Raw genomic sequence first — 13,453 nt, 5'->3', positions numbered from 1 at the left:
TTTTTTCTAAATTAGAAATTATGCTGAGGTAGAATCCCAGGAACCTGTGACATAACAACATAACACTTGATTCATACTTAATATTAGACGTAATATGCTTGAACAACACAATAGATGTAAATATTTACTTTTATTTTCCATCTGTAACTGGAGGGATCAGGACAAAGTCCAGCCCCAGCAGGTGTTCAGTTCCCACCATGGACACATTTCAATTCCTCAGGTGGTTTTTTAGTGACTTCTAGAAGGAAACTGGAGGTTTGACTTATTTCTTCAGTCTGTTTCATCAGATACTGTTAAAGACTGACACTCAGCTCTGAAAAGTTAATCACCTTAAACCTGCATTTTTTAATGACCAGCAGGGGAAGACTCCTCTAACTTAATAATATATAATATTAATGAATGAATTAATGAATAACAGATCAGATTATATTACAGTTTTTTCTGATTGCTTAAGCACATTTTTTGTAACTATTGACTATTTTTGCAAAACTCTTTACACAAATAAGAAAACCTGTCACCCAATAATCAAAACATTGTAGTTCTCTTGCAAAAGCGAACACAGCTAGATTACAGTTTTTTCTGAATGCTTAAACCCTAACTGTGATTCCTGTAGCACAATCTCTAAAACTATTCAGACTTATAGCAAAACCACTCACTGAGTTTGCAAAACTAAAAGCACAAAAACTGCTTTGCACTCAGTTTGCAATTTTGTAACACACACTTTGCAAAACTGTAGGCACAATTCACTGCACAACACTCAATTACCAAATTTCCAACACACTCCTAGCAAAAGTATACACATGTATGGCTATCATTAACACTAATTTGCCAACTGTCTGGCACACTTTCACATGTGAAAACTTTTTTAGATAATTAGTTCACTTTGCAATCAGCCTAAGCACTATAATACAGGTAAGCTGTGTGCGGAGTACAATGGAGGGAGCAGAAAGAGTGAGAAGTAGAGGAGGCCGAGGAAGAGGACGTGGAGGTGAAGAAGTAGGATGAAGAGGACGACAAGGACAAGGAGGAGCAAGAGGAAGACGAGGAGGGGGGAGAGGAAGGGTAGGAAGAGTAAGAAATATAATTGCTGATGACATCAGAGCTACAATAGTGGACCATGTAATCAACCGTGGAATGACCCTGAGGGAGGCCAACGGGTCCAGCCTAACTCGAGCCGCTACACTGTAGCAAGTACCATAAGGACATCTTGAAATGAGAATCGGTTAGTACAGTCACTTCGCACAAAGATTTGTAGCACTGCCATATGCCAATGAGAAACACACCAATACCATTGATGTAAAAATACTGAAATTGTTACTTTACAGAATTGCTAGATGACCAGATGCTGGGGGCAGAGGAAGCATGTTCACTGCAGACCAAGTAACCCATATAGTCATTATGGCGATTGCAAATAATCCTATACTTGGAAATAAACACTTGTGTTTGTTTTGATGTGTGTGAATAAACACCAGTACTTGAAGTTTGGATCCCTCTATGCTTATGGATCTATGACAGAAGTATGAGCTCAAACTGACATAGCCTACCTTGTGCACAGAGAAAGCAAAAGCCAGATGTGTTTTTTATTCATACCATCAGTGTGCAGTTGGCGCATTGTGTGCTTAGTAGATGATGGCTTGTGTGTACTGTTTGATACGGAAACACCATTTTTACGAAGGTGTGAAGAGTTAATCTAGCTGTGTTTGCTTTTGCAAGAGAACTACAATGTTTTGATGATTGGGTGACAGGTTTTCTTATTTGTGTGAAGAGTTTTGCAAAATTAGCCAATAGTTACAAAAAATGTGCTTAAGCAATCAGAAAAAACTGTAACTCTTCACACCTTCGTAAAAATGGTGTTTTCGTATCAAACAGTACACACAAGCCATCATCTACTAAGCACACAATGCGCCAACTGCACACTGATGGTATGAATACAAAACACATCTGGCTTTTGCTTTCTCTGTGTACAGATGTCAATTTGAGGTCACACTTTTGTCAGTGTCATGTAAACATACAAGGATCCACAAGTATTGGTGTTTATTCACACTCATCAAAACCAAGACAAAGTCAGAACACAAAATAGGAATTTCACAAAAAAAAAGGAAAACAAAAGACAAGCAGCCTACATCATGTCGTCTTTCTGGATCCGGCCACAAAATTTCGTCCACATCGCATGCGATATCCTCCAGTCCAAGGCACCGGGGAAAATATCTCCTTGAATGCCGTATCCAGGCCTGACATGATGCCTGGTCGATATCTCCACATGCCTCCTCCATTGCCTGTAAAAGGGCTACCTGTTGATGAGGATGACGGTCGTACACTTTCCAGCGCCAGGCAGAGAAGAACTCCTCGATGGGATTTAAGAATGGAGAGTATGGAGGGAGGTTGAGTGCCATGAAGGATGGGTGGTCTGTAAACGAGTTGCGGACCAAAGCAGCCCTATGGAAACTAACATACGTCCCATATGATGACATATCGGGTCTGCTCTGGTCTCTGAACAGTGAGCATGTCATGCAAGGTGTCCAGGAATGCAATAATGTGTGCAGTGTTGTATGGGCCTATGGTTGCATGATGGTGAACATCACCATTTTGGCTTTTAGCTGCACACATGGTTATGTTACCACCACGTTGTCCTGGGACATTGATGATGGCATAGTGTCCAATAATGTTCCTGCCACGTCTCCTGGTTTTACTGAGGTTACAGTTTTTTACAGCCGCTAGGACACATTTCTCAATACTTAGGTCACTTTTGCAAAACTCTTCACACAATTCTCCTAACTGACCTTCAGCTTGGCAAAGCAGTTCATTTCACATTCAAAATGCACTACAACTACCAAAACACTTTATTCAGGTCTCAAATGAACTCATTCTTCCAGAACACTAGCAAAGGTTGACAGCCGACAAACACACTTTGTCACCCACAAAACAATGACCTAAAAAACACTAACAACATGTAGCATTACACAGTGTTTTCTTGGGTAAAACAAGGACACATCTCTGTTTATAATTTCAATATATGTTACTGGAATGAATCAGACATCATGCAGAATTCGTTAATATTTGTTTATGTATTTTTATTTTTTTGCACTAAGTAATCCCAAAATACAAGAATTTGTATACACACCATCCACTGATACACATACAATAGTAATGCTAATCTACTCGGTCTTCTCCATTTGGCCACAGGTTCTCATCCACATCACATCTTATGTCATCTAGGGCAATACACCTAGGAAATAATCTTCTGGCATGCCAGAATTGAAGGAGTTGAACAATTGAAGGAGTAACACCTGTGTAGATCTTCATCTACAATGAGAATCAGCTGTGGCTGGTTAAACTGCATTTTTAGATTTAAAATATGTTTCACTAAAATATTGCTGTTGAGTTTTGCTGTCTTTTTAAGTTTTGCATTGTGTTATTGTTTTGGCCATAAGTTTAACAGTTTTGAAAACAGTATGCTGAGTGAGCCCTCATCTGTGACTCTCCTCAGCTCTTACTGGGACAGTGGCGCGGCTGCCCCTCTGTTGGTCTTCCTTGGTCTCTTGTGTTCTGGGGGCCTCTGGATGTCTGGAGTTTTGATCTCCTCCATACCTGCTTCATACCCTGGAGGACGGGGCTGTGGCCCCCCCACACTCCCTAGCAGATCGTTACATGAAGGAACCTTTGGAATGCAAGCATGCTGATCCACACAGGTATGCACACAGGTGTACACACGGGTATTCACAGACGCGGACTACAGCTTTCTTGGCTGCTGCCTCAAAGCACATTGTGCGCTGTCTATCTTGCGTGCTGCACAATATCGTTTATTATTTAGTATCTACTGATATCTACTGCTAGCTAGTTTATTGTGAAGGTGCCGTTTTTTTTTATTATGTTGCTCTTTGTTGTTTGCTTTCTCTTCTGTTTTTTTTCTCCACACAGGTGACCCAGGTGTTTTTTTTTTTTTTGTTTGTTTGTTTTTTTTCTTTCTTCCCCACCTTCTCACCGTCTCCTCTCCCCTTTGGTTTTCTTTCTCTCCCTCTCTTTCTTTCATTCTCTCTCCCTGTCCTATCCCCCAGTCATGTCTGTCCCGTTTGTAGCAACTGAAAATAAAATAAATTCATAATTATAATAAAGGTCAATCAAATGGACCAATATGGCAAGGCCATGATGATCCACTTGGTAAAATAAATCCGCTTGGCATCTTTCTTGGCCTTAAGACAACAATCCTGATGGCTATACAGTGGGGCAAAAAAGTATTTAGTCAGCCACCGATTGTGCAAGTTCCCCCACTTAAAATGATGACAGAGGTCAGTAATTTGCACCAGAGGTACACTTCAACTGTGAGAGACAGAATGTGAAAAAAAAATCCATGAATCCACATGGTAGGATTTGTAAAGAATTTATTCGTAAATCAGGGTGGAAAATAAGTATTATGTTATGTAATGTTATGTAATGTTCCGTCTTCTGTCAGTTTGGGCCAGCCCACCTTCTAGTGACATCATCCGGTTAGTAAGGTGGGCAGTTTAATGGCGGCTGGGCAGTGTTGGTCCGGAGGGGGTGCACTGATTCCTGGGGCACGTTAGGTGTGCGTAAATGACAAGAAGCCACACACACACACACACACACCCAGACACACACTGATGTACACCCGCTGTGTTTACAGCCCCAGAAATTAAGTGGTGACAATAAAGTGCCTCAAACGGAACCTCAGGCTCCCTCCTTCTTTCGTACTCTGGGCAATTTGGCCTTAAGTGGTGTTCTGGCCGACACACCGGGGTGACCGTAGTGCTCAAAGACTGAATCAGTGCCACAGCCGTGCCTATCTTTGATATCTCCACTACATATATGTATATATGTTCTTCCTCTACCCCCCCCCCCCCCCCCCCCATTTGTGGCATGTGACAAATAAAGAACCTTGAACATATAAAACTATGAATTGTGATTTTAAATTGTTTAAAAGCATATGTAGCATATGTAGGCAAGTATATTTATCCTCTTTTTATTAAGAAGCAAAAACAAAAAGAAAAAAAAAAAGAAACAGGGCAGGGTCCGGTGGTTGTATCATCCGTCCCCACCAATGTCAAAACCAAATCTACGCCCTTGAGTGCCTTTACGCGTCATAGGACTTCCCGCCCAGACGTCAGCTGTTTATATAAACCTGAGCCTCAAGCGCATTTAGTCAATTCACGCGAAGCTGGTAGGGACCGATTGGACTGCAGCTTCGCTTCAGTCAGCAAACGGAACTTTTGATCGTCTTTAATGTCCCTGAACTACTTCTACTTTAAGGACTGTTTCCCACTGGAGTTTCTCCTTTGATCAGCTTGGACTTCTGTACAGTGTAAGCGGGTGTTTCCAGCTACCAGCTGCATGTTAGTGTAGATTACACTGAATTTTAATCACATACTGGCGAATGTGAAAAAGCTAATTGTCTTTCACTATGGGCTTTAATTCTGTGCTCGGGTTTCGTCTTAATCATACCTGTTCAGGGTAAACCGATGTTTTACTTAAACTCTGCTTTCAGCTGAAAGCAAACTTTCGCACGCGTAAAACGTCGTGATTCCCTGACCCTTTTCGGTTAAGTTTTGGGACTTTATATACCTAAAACACAGGTATGATCGTTTGCTCGGACAGGAAAAAGTTAAACATTTCGTGAAACTATGACTGTCGTGTCTGCAAATTCATGTTTAAGGAGTGGGTGAAATAATCGCTGGTTTGTCACAGCAGGTAAGTCCAGAGTTAAACTATACTCACCTATGCTGCAAAATATTACTGACGCCTTTAACTTTTACTAGCAGCCCATGCACTTTGAGTATAAGAAGTCTGTGTCACGATTTATCATGTTAATACATATCACAGTACATATTCAGTGGTCATTTTTATGCACTGAGTCCATAAATGATCTGTGTTTGTAGCGTGCAGTTTAGCTGAAGAACAAATAATGCAGTCTCTACCTCTCCGGTCTTTACCAAGGTGATCAGACGGAGCGTCTGGTTTGACTCAGTATCATACTGCCTCTGTCTCAGATTTGTTTCCTGCTCAGTTCCAGCAGACTCTCATAATCATGAAAAAACTGAACTAAAGTATTATAAATTATTGATGCATGCCTGAACCTTCACTGCTGTTCTGGTAACACTTCTGTCCTAGAGGTAAATCTCTTTACTGACGTCACTGGATTCAACCAAATTTCAGTCATTAATTTATGGTTTTCATGCTAATGTGATGTTTACCAGAGCTCAAGAAGTCAACTCCTCTTGCAAACACAATTGGTAAAATATTCACTGCCAGAAATCCATGATGATGTTTCCATGTAGCAGAGGATCAGTCGGTCTCTTACACCCAATTACATTTAAGGAAAAAGCAGGTTTTAATCCAGCAACATTTGATTTTGCCAGATTTGACAACAGTTTCATGTTCAGAATAAATAAAAACATATATCATGGTATGTGTGGATTTCTAAAGCATGTTCCTGTAAATTATCTCTGTATGCTGCTCACTGACGTTCTTACTGTCTTATATTTTTCTGATTTCAGTTTAGTTTTCAATAAATCAGAGATATTAGGTGTCGCTCAGGTTTCCCCTCGCATTCTTAGATCTAGTAGATTTCTGTTGGTGTAGTTGTTGCTCTCAGCCACCAGCTAACATTAGTAGTTGGTCAGCATCGTAGCTGCTGAACTCAATTTTATTCGTCATGTCGTTTTACAATCAAAGTGTCAATATAAACTGGGCAGCATGTCTGTGTTGAGACGTAACAGTTATCTTTTTGTCTGCAGCCTGAATGTGATGATGATGAGGAAGAAGTAGATCTGGTTCCCCACAGACTGTTAACAAGATGACAACATGGATTTCATGGCTTTCTTCATGGTCCCACTGTGGACTTTAATGCTCCACTTGGGTTCAGTTAGAGGTAAATAATGTGTTTCTATTACCGACTCTACTTTTAGTTTGTCTTTTTTTTAAACTGATGCTAAAATCGATTGTAGGTATTGAGCCAGTTTTTGTATGTTGACATCTTTCCAATGTGACAGTGTTTTTAATTTTTGATGATTTTAAAAATGGAGATGGCATTTCCAGTTAGAGCAGGTTTGTTGAGACTCTGGATAAGAAAACACTGAATGTGGAGACAAATAATCCAAAGAAATAAAGGCTATTTTCCTGAAGACTATTTAAAGAAATGACAAAACTGCCTAAGAGTTCAGGCTGTGTTTAAGAACAAAGGTGGTCATAACAAATACTGACTTTCTAGTTCATTAGTATTGTACAGACTCTGTATTTATCTTATTTACTGTATTTCCATGAATGTTAGCAGACATTTCAATAAATCACTGCATCGTTTCACATTTTCCTACAAAGAATGCAATGAAGGACAGCTCAATAGTTCCACGGCTTTATATTCACACGCTGCACAGTTTATTTCTCTTTTTTTTTTTTTTTTTTTTTTTTTTTTTTTTTTTTTTTTTCCCAAGACAGCAGCTTCCTCTTGACACTTGAAAAGACAAAAAAAAAAGCTTTTTACCCTCTCGACTGATGGATGTTGACTGGCCTAACGCAATGACAGGCAATGTGGCTAAATCAACTCCAGCAGGCCTACCACACCTTGTCGGTCATGGAGCAGCCACACACTGACACCCTCATTGAGATTCAAACTGAATCTACCATGACCAATAGGTTGCCCATTAGCTCGTCTGTATGCCGAGAGCCTTCTACACGTTCCCAAGGGTGCTCAGGGACATCGTGGGACTCTTTGAATCATATCCGCTGGTCATTTAATTGTAACGCTGATGCGTGTTCTTTTTCCTTACCAGATGATGTCCCATGAGAGGTCAGAAAACAACAGCATTTTTCATAAAAAGGCACACAGACGCACTTGTCTTCCTTCACCCCCCCCCCCCCCCCCCCCCGCCCACGACAGTCCCAGACATCAGCCTTGGCAGGCTGCTGTTATCTCCTCAGCAATGGCGTTCCAGAGCATTAGCTAGCTCGCAAGGCACTTGTCTTCCATGCTGTTTATGCACTTGGAAGTGTTTGTGAATTCAAGTGAGGGATTGCATACGGAGTGCAACAAGGGCCGCTGTGTACTACACAACATCAGAGGGAGCTCCGACATTAAAGTGTGAGAGCGCCTGCTATAGACCCTTCTTTCAAAGGCCATGAAATAATAATGGCTTGTGGTTAGAGAGGTATCCGTGAGTCACAGTGGCTGCTTTTCATAAAGTGGAGTTATTTACAGAGCGATGAATAAAAGAAAGGGTAGCTGGTGGTGCAAGATTTTTCCACATGAATGGTGGTGGTGGTGGGAGGGGAGTTCCTCCTTATTCAGTACGCTGCAAGTATACTGCATGGTGTGAGAGTGGGAGAAGGCTCTGAAAATAGCAGCTAATTTCTAAAGAAAGATCTACAAAATACAAAATAATGTTTGGAAGCTTTAAGACATTTAGAGACATGTGCTTCTTTACTTTTGTGTTGGCAATTGGAAAAGTTCATAAAATTTCTATGCAGTAAATATAGATCTACAGCAAGAAGGCTTAGCTAAGCTCAGCTTAGCATTAGGACTAAAGGTGGGAAAATATCTGGTTCACAAAGCAGCAAATTATCTCAAACTAATTGGTCCAAAAACCAAACCTTTGATGACCATTTTCTTTTTTTTCTTTTTTCTTTTTTTTTTTTTTCTTCCCCAGTCTTTCTTCCCCACAGTTTATTTCTCAAACTATTTTTTTTTTTTTTTAAACAAGTAAAATAATGTTCTCCATGTGGAGTGCTTTGAGGTAAATCCAGCACTGTTATGGACATTTTATAAATATAAAATCACAGCAGTCTTTTACATTTATATTTCTAGTTGAATTTTGTTTTATACATTAGTTTACACATTTTAAAAGATGGTGGTGAGATGTATGTTTGGAGACGTGTCATTGACAAAAAGACTGGAGGCCGAGCTGAAGCTTGAACACAAAATGTTGGAAATGTTTGGATTAAATCATCTGTAGGTGGAACAAGGATGGCCAGAGTAAAACGTGGAGTTATACTGTTGGCTGTTGTTCTACTAGTATCTCAGAATGGTTACTGTGTTTGGACATTGCTTCATATGGAGTTATTTCTATGTAACAAACACCTTGATTAAAATTTTAAGCTTGGGTTACTTTAGCTGTAAAAATGAAGAAAAGACTTCAGTATAATTCATCACCTTTACAGGTGTCCCACACAACAACTCCTGTGACTGTAATACTGTGATATTTTACATTAGTCCGTACTACTGGCTATGGATTCCTCTCAGGTCATTAGTATTTGGTGTTATTTTGAACAAGTTCTGAATGTTGTGGACCAAATATTTGTTTTCTGCTTTGAACATTGTCAACCGTCTTTAAATTTAAGAATATGACATTTAATTATGGAAAAGTAGATTTGATAATTCTTTTGAGTTGGTTTTATTTATGATCCTTGTTCTTTTTTGCAGAATGTATATTGGATGGTGTGTTTACATTTACACAGTATATCATATACAGAAGTATAATAGAACAATAAGGAGTATATAATAATGTTTGATTTCAGAGATTTTAACTTTACAGAGCGTTGTGAGAGACTTTGAAATTTTGCCTTTTAACTTACCTAAAATGTGGAATCCAGGATAGTTTGTGCTTACTCAAGAAACATAATTTCAGATACTGTAATTCAATGTTATTTATTGTCAGTTTACTATTGGTAGAATATATGTCGGTAATGTACAATATGGACAGAAACATGTCAGCGGGGGAAAAAACAAGTTGTCTAAAGTTGTGAGTGTGTCTGCTCCTCTCTGTCTCCTCAACAGGATCGTTTGTAGTGGATGTGACACAGAGCTCCTATCAGGCAGAGGAGAACCACAACATCACACTGGAGTGGACGTTCACCACCAAACCAGACACGTCCATCTCAGCACTGAACATCCTCTGTAGCCTGAATAATGACTTAACTCTGTATTATCTGCTTGATGGTGTCGAGTTCTCAGAGGTTCAGGACAAAAGGTTTTCAGGACGAGTCCAGAGTGACAAAGACGCCCTCAGAGAAGGACGAATCAGACTCCAGCTGTCCAGACTCAGGACTGAGGACTCGGGTCTGTACCTGTGTGAGGTGGACACAGGTTATGGCCGCGGCTACAACAGCTGCAGAGTCACCGTCTCTGGTAAGATGATTCATTTATACACATGTGATCACTGTGATCTTAGACCAGAAATTGAGATAAGAATGTACTTATTAATCTAACATGAAACAAAAATAATTTTTCTCTTTTCACAGCTGTTACGAGTATTTTTTTTTTTCTTATACACACATATTTCCATTTTATATACATGCATAGTTGTGTTCAAATTTTTCATCTTCAATGACTTTAAAACAAGAGTTGGGCACAAGTTTGAGTCATTGTGCAGTTTGTTTACTGAAGATCCAAAAAACTCAAAGATCATCAGTTTGATCTGTGGGGAAAAGAGCAGCGTGTTGTTGTGTGACTGCAAGTTTGTGCCATCACCATGTGAGCTGCTTAAAATGTGACGATAATTTAAAGGAAATTCACGTTGACATATTTTTGGACATTAGCACCAACTTGAACATTTCAATGTTATTCTGTGGTTCAAAACTCAGATGTCAACATTCTGGTTCTTGCGTCTTTATTCTTGTACCTATTATGACTCAACTGATTTTTGTGGTTTTCTAGATGCAAAATTTGCTAAAACCTCAACAACGAGTACACTGCTGCTTTTCCCAACTCCAGATCCTGAGGACGTGACTCAGAGACATGGTGAGAAGACAGTCCAACTTTTCTCTGCATCATTCTTCTTTGGGTTGTGTATTTGTGGTGAGCTCTTTTTTTTCTTTTTCTTTTTTTTCTACATCAGCAGGTCGATCCTGGGTCCCTGTGGTGATTGTTGTCATCACCATAACATTAGTTTTGGCTCTCGCTGGTTTTGCTGCATATTTCTCTCCACATCTTGCAGAAACATAAAGTAAGAAACAAACAAACACAAACATGTTGTTGCTTCTTGCACCGTCAGACTGACTCATTACTCTACTTCTTTCAGCAGAAGCATCCAGAGGATGATGAGACACAAAAACAACCACTATCAGTGTAGCTGCTGTACTCAAAGGAGCGTTGGTCTTAATGGAGCTGAGAGAGATTTATCTTTCCTGGATCTTCACATTTATGTTGGATTCAAACCATCAACCACAGGGTGACACTCGGGCCCAGCAGCACTGAGATCATCATAAGGTCACTCCTACAAAAGGATGTGAGATTGACTTGAACTTTGACCCCAGCTGAAGATTCGAGCCTCGTCCAGCTTATTTATCGAGCTCATTTTCAGACAAACAAAGTGACGTACAAGAAAACCCAGAGTGGAAGATCAGAGGATCTAAACAGGAAATATGTCTTACAGACGTCTTCAGTCAGAGTTGCTGCTGTCAGACTCTGGAGGATCTGCTTGGAAACATCAAGCAGTGAAACTGATGGATTTCCTCCTTCAGTACAAAACTGTGACGTTCAGCCTGGAGAAGAAACACTCCTCTGCCTCACTGTCAGCGTGTTTAATGAATTTACTTACTGTTTGTTTGTTTGTTAGTTAAAGGTGAACTTAAACCTTTCAGTGAGACCTCAAAGTGTCTCTGAGGGACTAATTAAAGGGTTACAATCTTCCCTGATCATCACTGTGCTGGGCTGACATAGATCATTCCCAAACAAGCAGTCTTTTCCATTCCATTTGCATTCATTACAGATGGAAGTGGATATTTCCAGCACAGTTCATGTGGAAAGTTCGGGGGGAGTCACCTGAAAATTGTGTTGGTGACACAGAAGACTGGAAAAGCACCAACAAGTTTTAAAGTAATAGAAAGAGAATTTATGGAGCTCATAAGGAGAACTCCTTTGTTTTACTGACCTCACTGTATGAAAGCAGACTTTGTTACCACAGCTGATGAGCTCTGATTGTTTTTTGTTTTCTTTCATCTTTAATGTCTGAGAGAACCTGAGCTATAAGCTGATTACTTTAAACACCCTTCGTTAATCATCTGCTGCACTTTATAAACATCCAAAACAAGGTGCTTTACATTTTACATCTGGATTTTTAAAGCTACAAATAATTCATTAAGTTTAATGTTAAACTTCCTGCTGGTCAGGACTCGATGTTCAGTCTGTAAAGTTTAGTCTGATTTGTGATCGTGTTTTCAGTTTAGTGCTGAGAGTTGCGAGTGTAAAAGTGTCCAACGGTTTTATTTATTAATTTTTGTTAAATCTTTCGTCCATTTTTAAGTATTAAAGTTTTACATTTACAGTGTCTTCACTGTGTTGCTGAACAGACAAACAGGAACTTTAATGCTCCATGTTCATTATGTGTCACTGTAATTAAGTAGAGATGTCTTTTACTACCGAATGTAAGACAGAAGATGTAAGAAATTATAAAATGAAATGAGAGATGATAAAAGCTTCACTTGTTTTACTGGAGATGAAATGCTGATGTTCACCTTAATTTTGACTCATCTTTTCAGTGCAATACCAGAGCTGGACACTAGAGGCCACCGTCTGATTTCTGTTTTAAAGCAGTAAACGTTGTCACTGATTTGTTCCACACATGAGTGTGAGTCTACGCTTCCTACGTACAAACACGTCTCTGCAGCCTCTGTGACTGCTGCAGTCAGTGGGAGTTATTGTTAATGTCCTGCAGGCCTGTAGGGGGCGACAAACAGACTTTAAAAGTAGCTACAGCCCTCGAGGCCTGGAGTTCGACACCCCTGAGCTACAGTGATCAACTTCCTTTTAAAGTGTTTTGAATGAGTGTTTTGTCCACCACCATCAACAGATACAGCAGTCCCCTGTCAATCACAAGTTAAGCCTACCGTAAAGCAGGCCTGTCCTCATGTTCTTTACTCTGATGGGACCATCGTTACCAACTGAAGGTCATGTTGTATCAAATGCTCCTTTTATCTGTTGCTCATGAGGAAAATAAATTACCAGACAAACTAATTAAAAAAAAAAAAAAAAAAAATTACAGAGAAAATGACTCTTCTCTCTTTTTTAGAGTCGAGTCCTCAGGATCTAAAGTTTGGAGAGATCTTGGATGAAGTGATGTCTCTGTCATTGTGGTTTGATATAAACTCAGTGACAGAGATTTAATTTTGACAGTCTTGAATTTTCGTTCACATTCATAAACATTAAAACAAATCTTCTCACTCGGCTCCACAGCTTCAGGATAATACAGGATGGATCTGTATTAGGTTTGTTTACAGGTGGAGCTGCAGAAACCTATTTGCTGCTTTTTTCTAGACTTGGGCATCACAGTTTGATCAGAGTGTAACTCTGACTTGTTGAGATATTAGCATTACTTCTGTTACAGTCTTATTTTATATTCATGTAGCACAATGAGTACTGTATTTCCATATTACATTATTAGCCACTGTTAGTAGCCAATCACATTAGATATCTGAGCATCCCTGACTCACTCACCTGTTGCCGTGCACA

The 13,453-nt window shown here is 39.7% G+C and overlaps 1 protein-coding gene across 3 annotated transcripts; it reads left to right on the top strand.

Moving 5' to 3' along the window:
• Positions 1–5,169: 5,169 nt before the first annotated feature.
• LOC120739438 lies at positions 5,170–12,564 on the top strand. Of its 3 annotated transcripts, none has more exons than XM_040041175.1 (6): positions 5,170–5,317; positions 6,750–6,883; positions 9,782–10,132; positions 10,661–10,744; positions 10,845–10,949; positions 11,025–12,564. In XM_040041175.1, the coding sequence occupies exons 2-5, from the start codon at positions 6,817–6,819 to the stop codon at positions 10,946–10,948; spliced, it is 606 nt and encodes a 201-aa protein (XP_039897109.1). In that variant the 5' UTR covers positions 5,170–5,317; positions 6,750–6,816; the 3' UTR covers position 10,949; positions 11,025–12,564. The 3 variants fall into 3 exon arrangements, with proteins under 3 accessions (XP_039897109.1, XP_039897108.1, XP_039897107.1); XM_040041174.1 differs by having other exon boundaries at positions 10,842–10,949; positions 11,028–12,564; XM_040041173.1 differs by having other exon boundaries at positions 10,842–10,949.
• Positions 12,565–13,453: the final 889 nt, after the last annotated feature.

The sequence above is a fragment of the Simochromis diagramma genome, unplaced genomic scaffold (genome assembly GCF_900408965.1).
Source record: "Simochromis diagramma unplaced genomic scaffold, fSimDia1.1 OVJJ01000083.1, whole genome shotgun sequence".
Lineage (NCBI taxonomy): Eukaryota > Metazoa > Chordata > Actinopteri > Cichliformes > Cichlidae > Simochromis > Simochromis diagramma.
The sequence above is the reverse complement of the archived record's forward strand: the minus strand, read 5'-3'. Positions and strand labels throughout refer to the sequence as shown.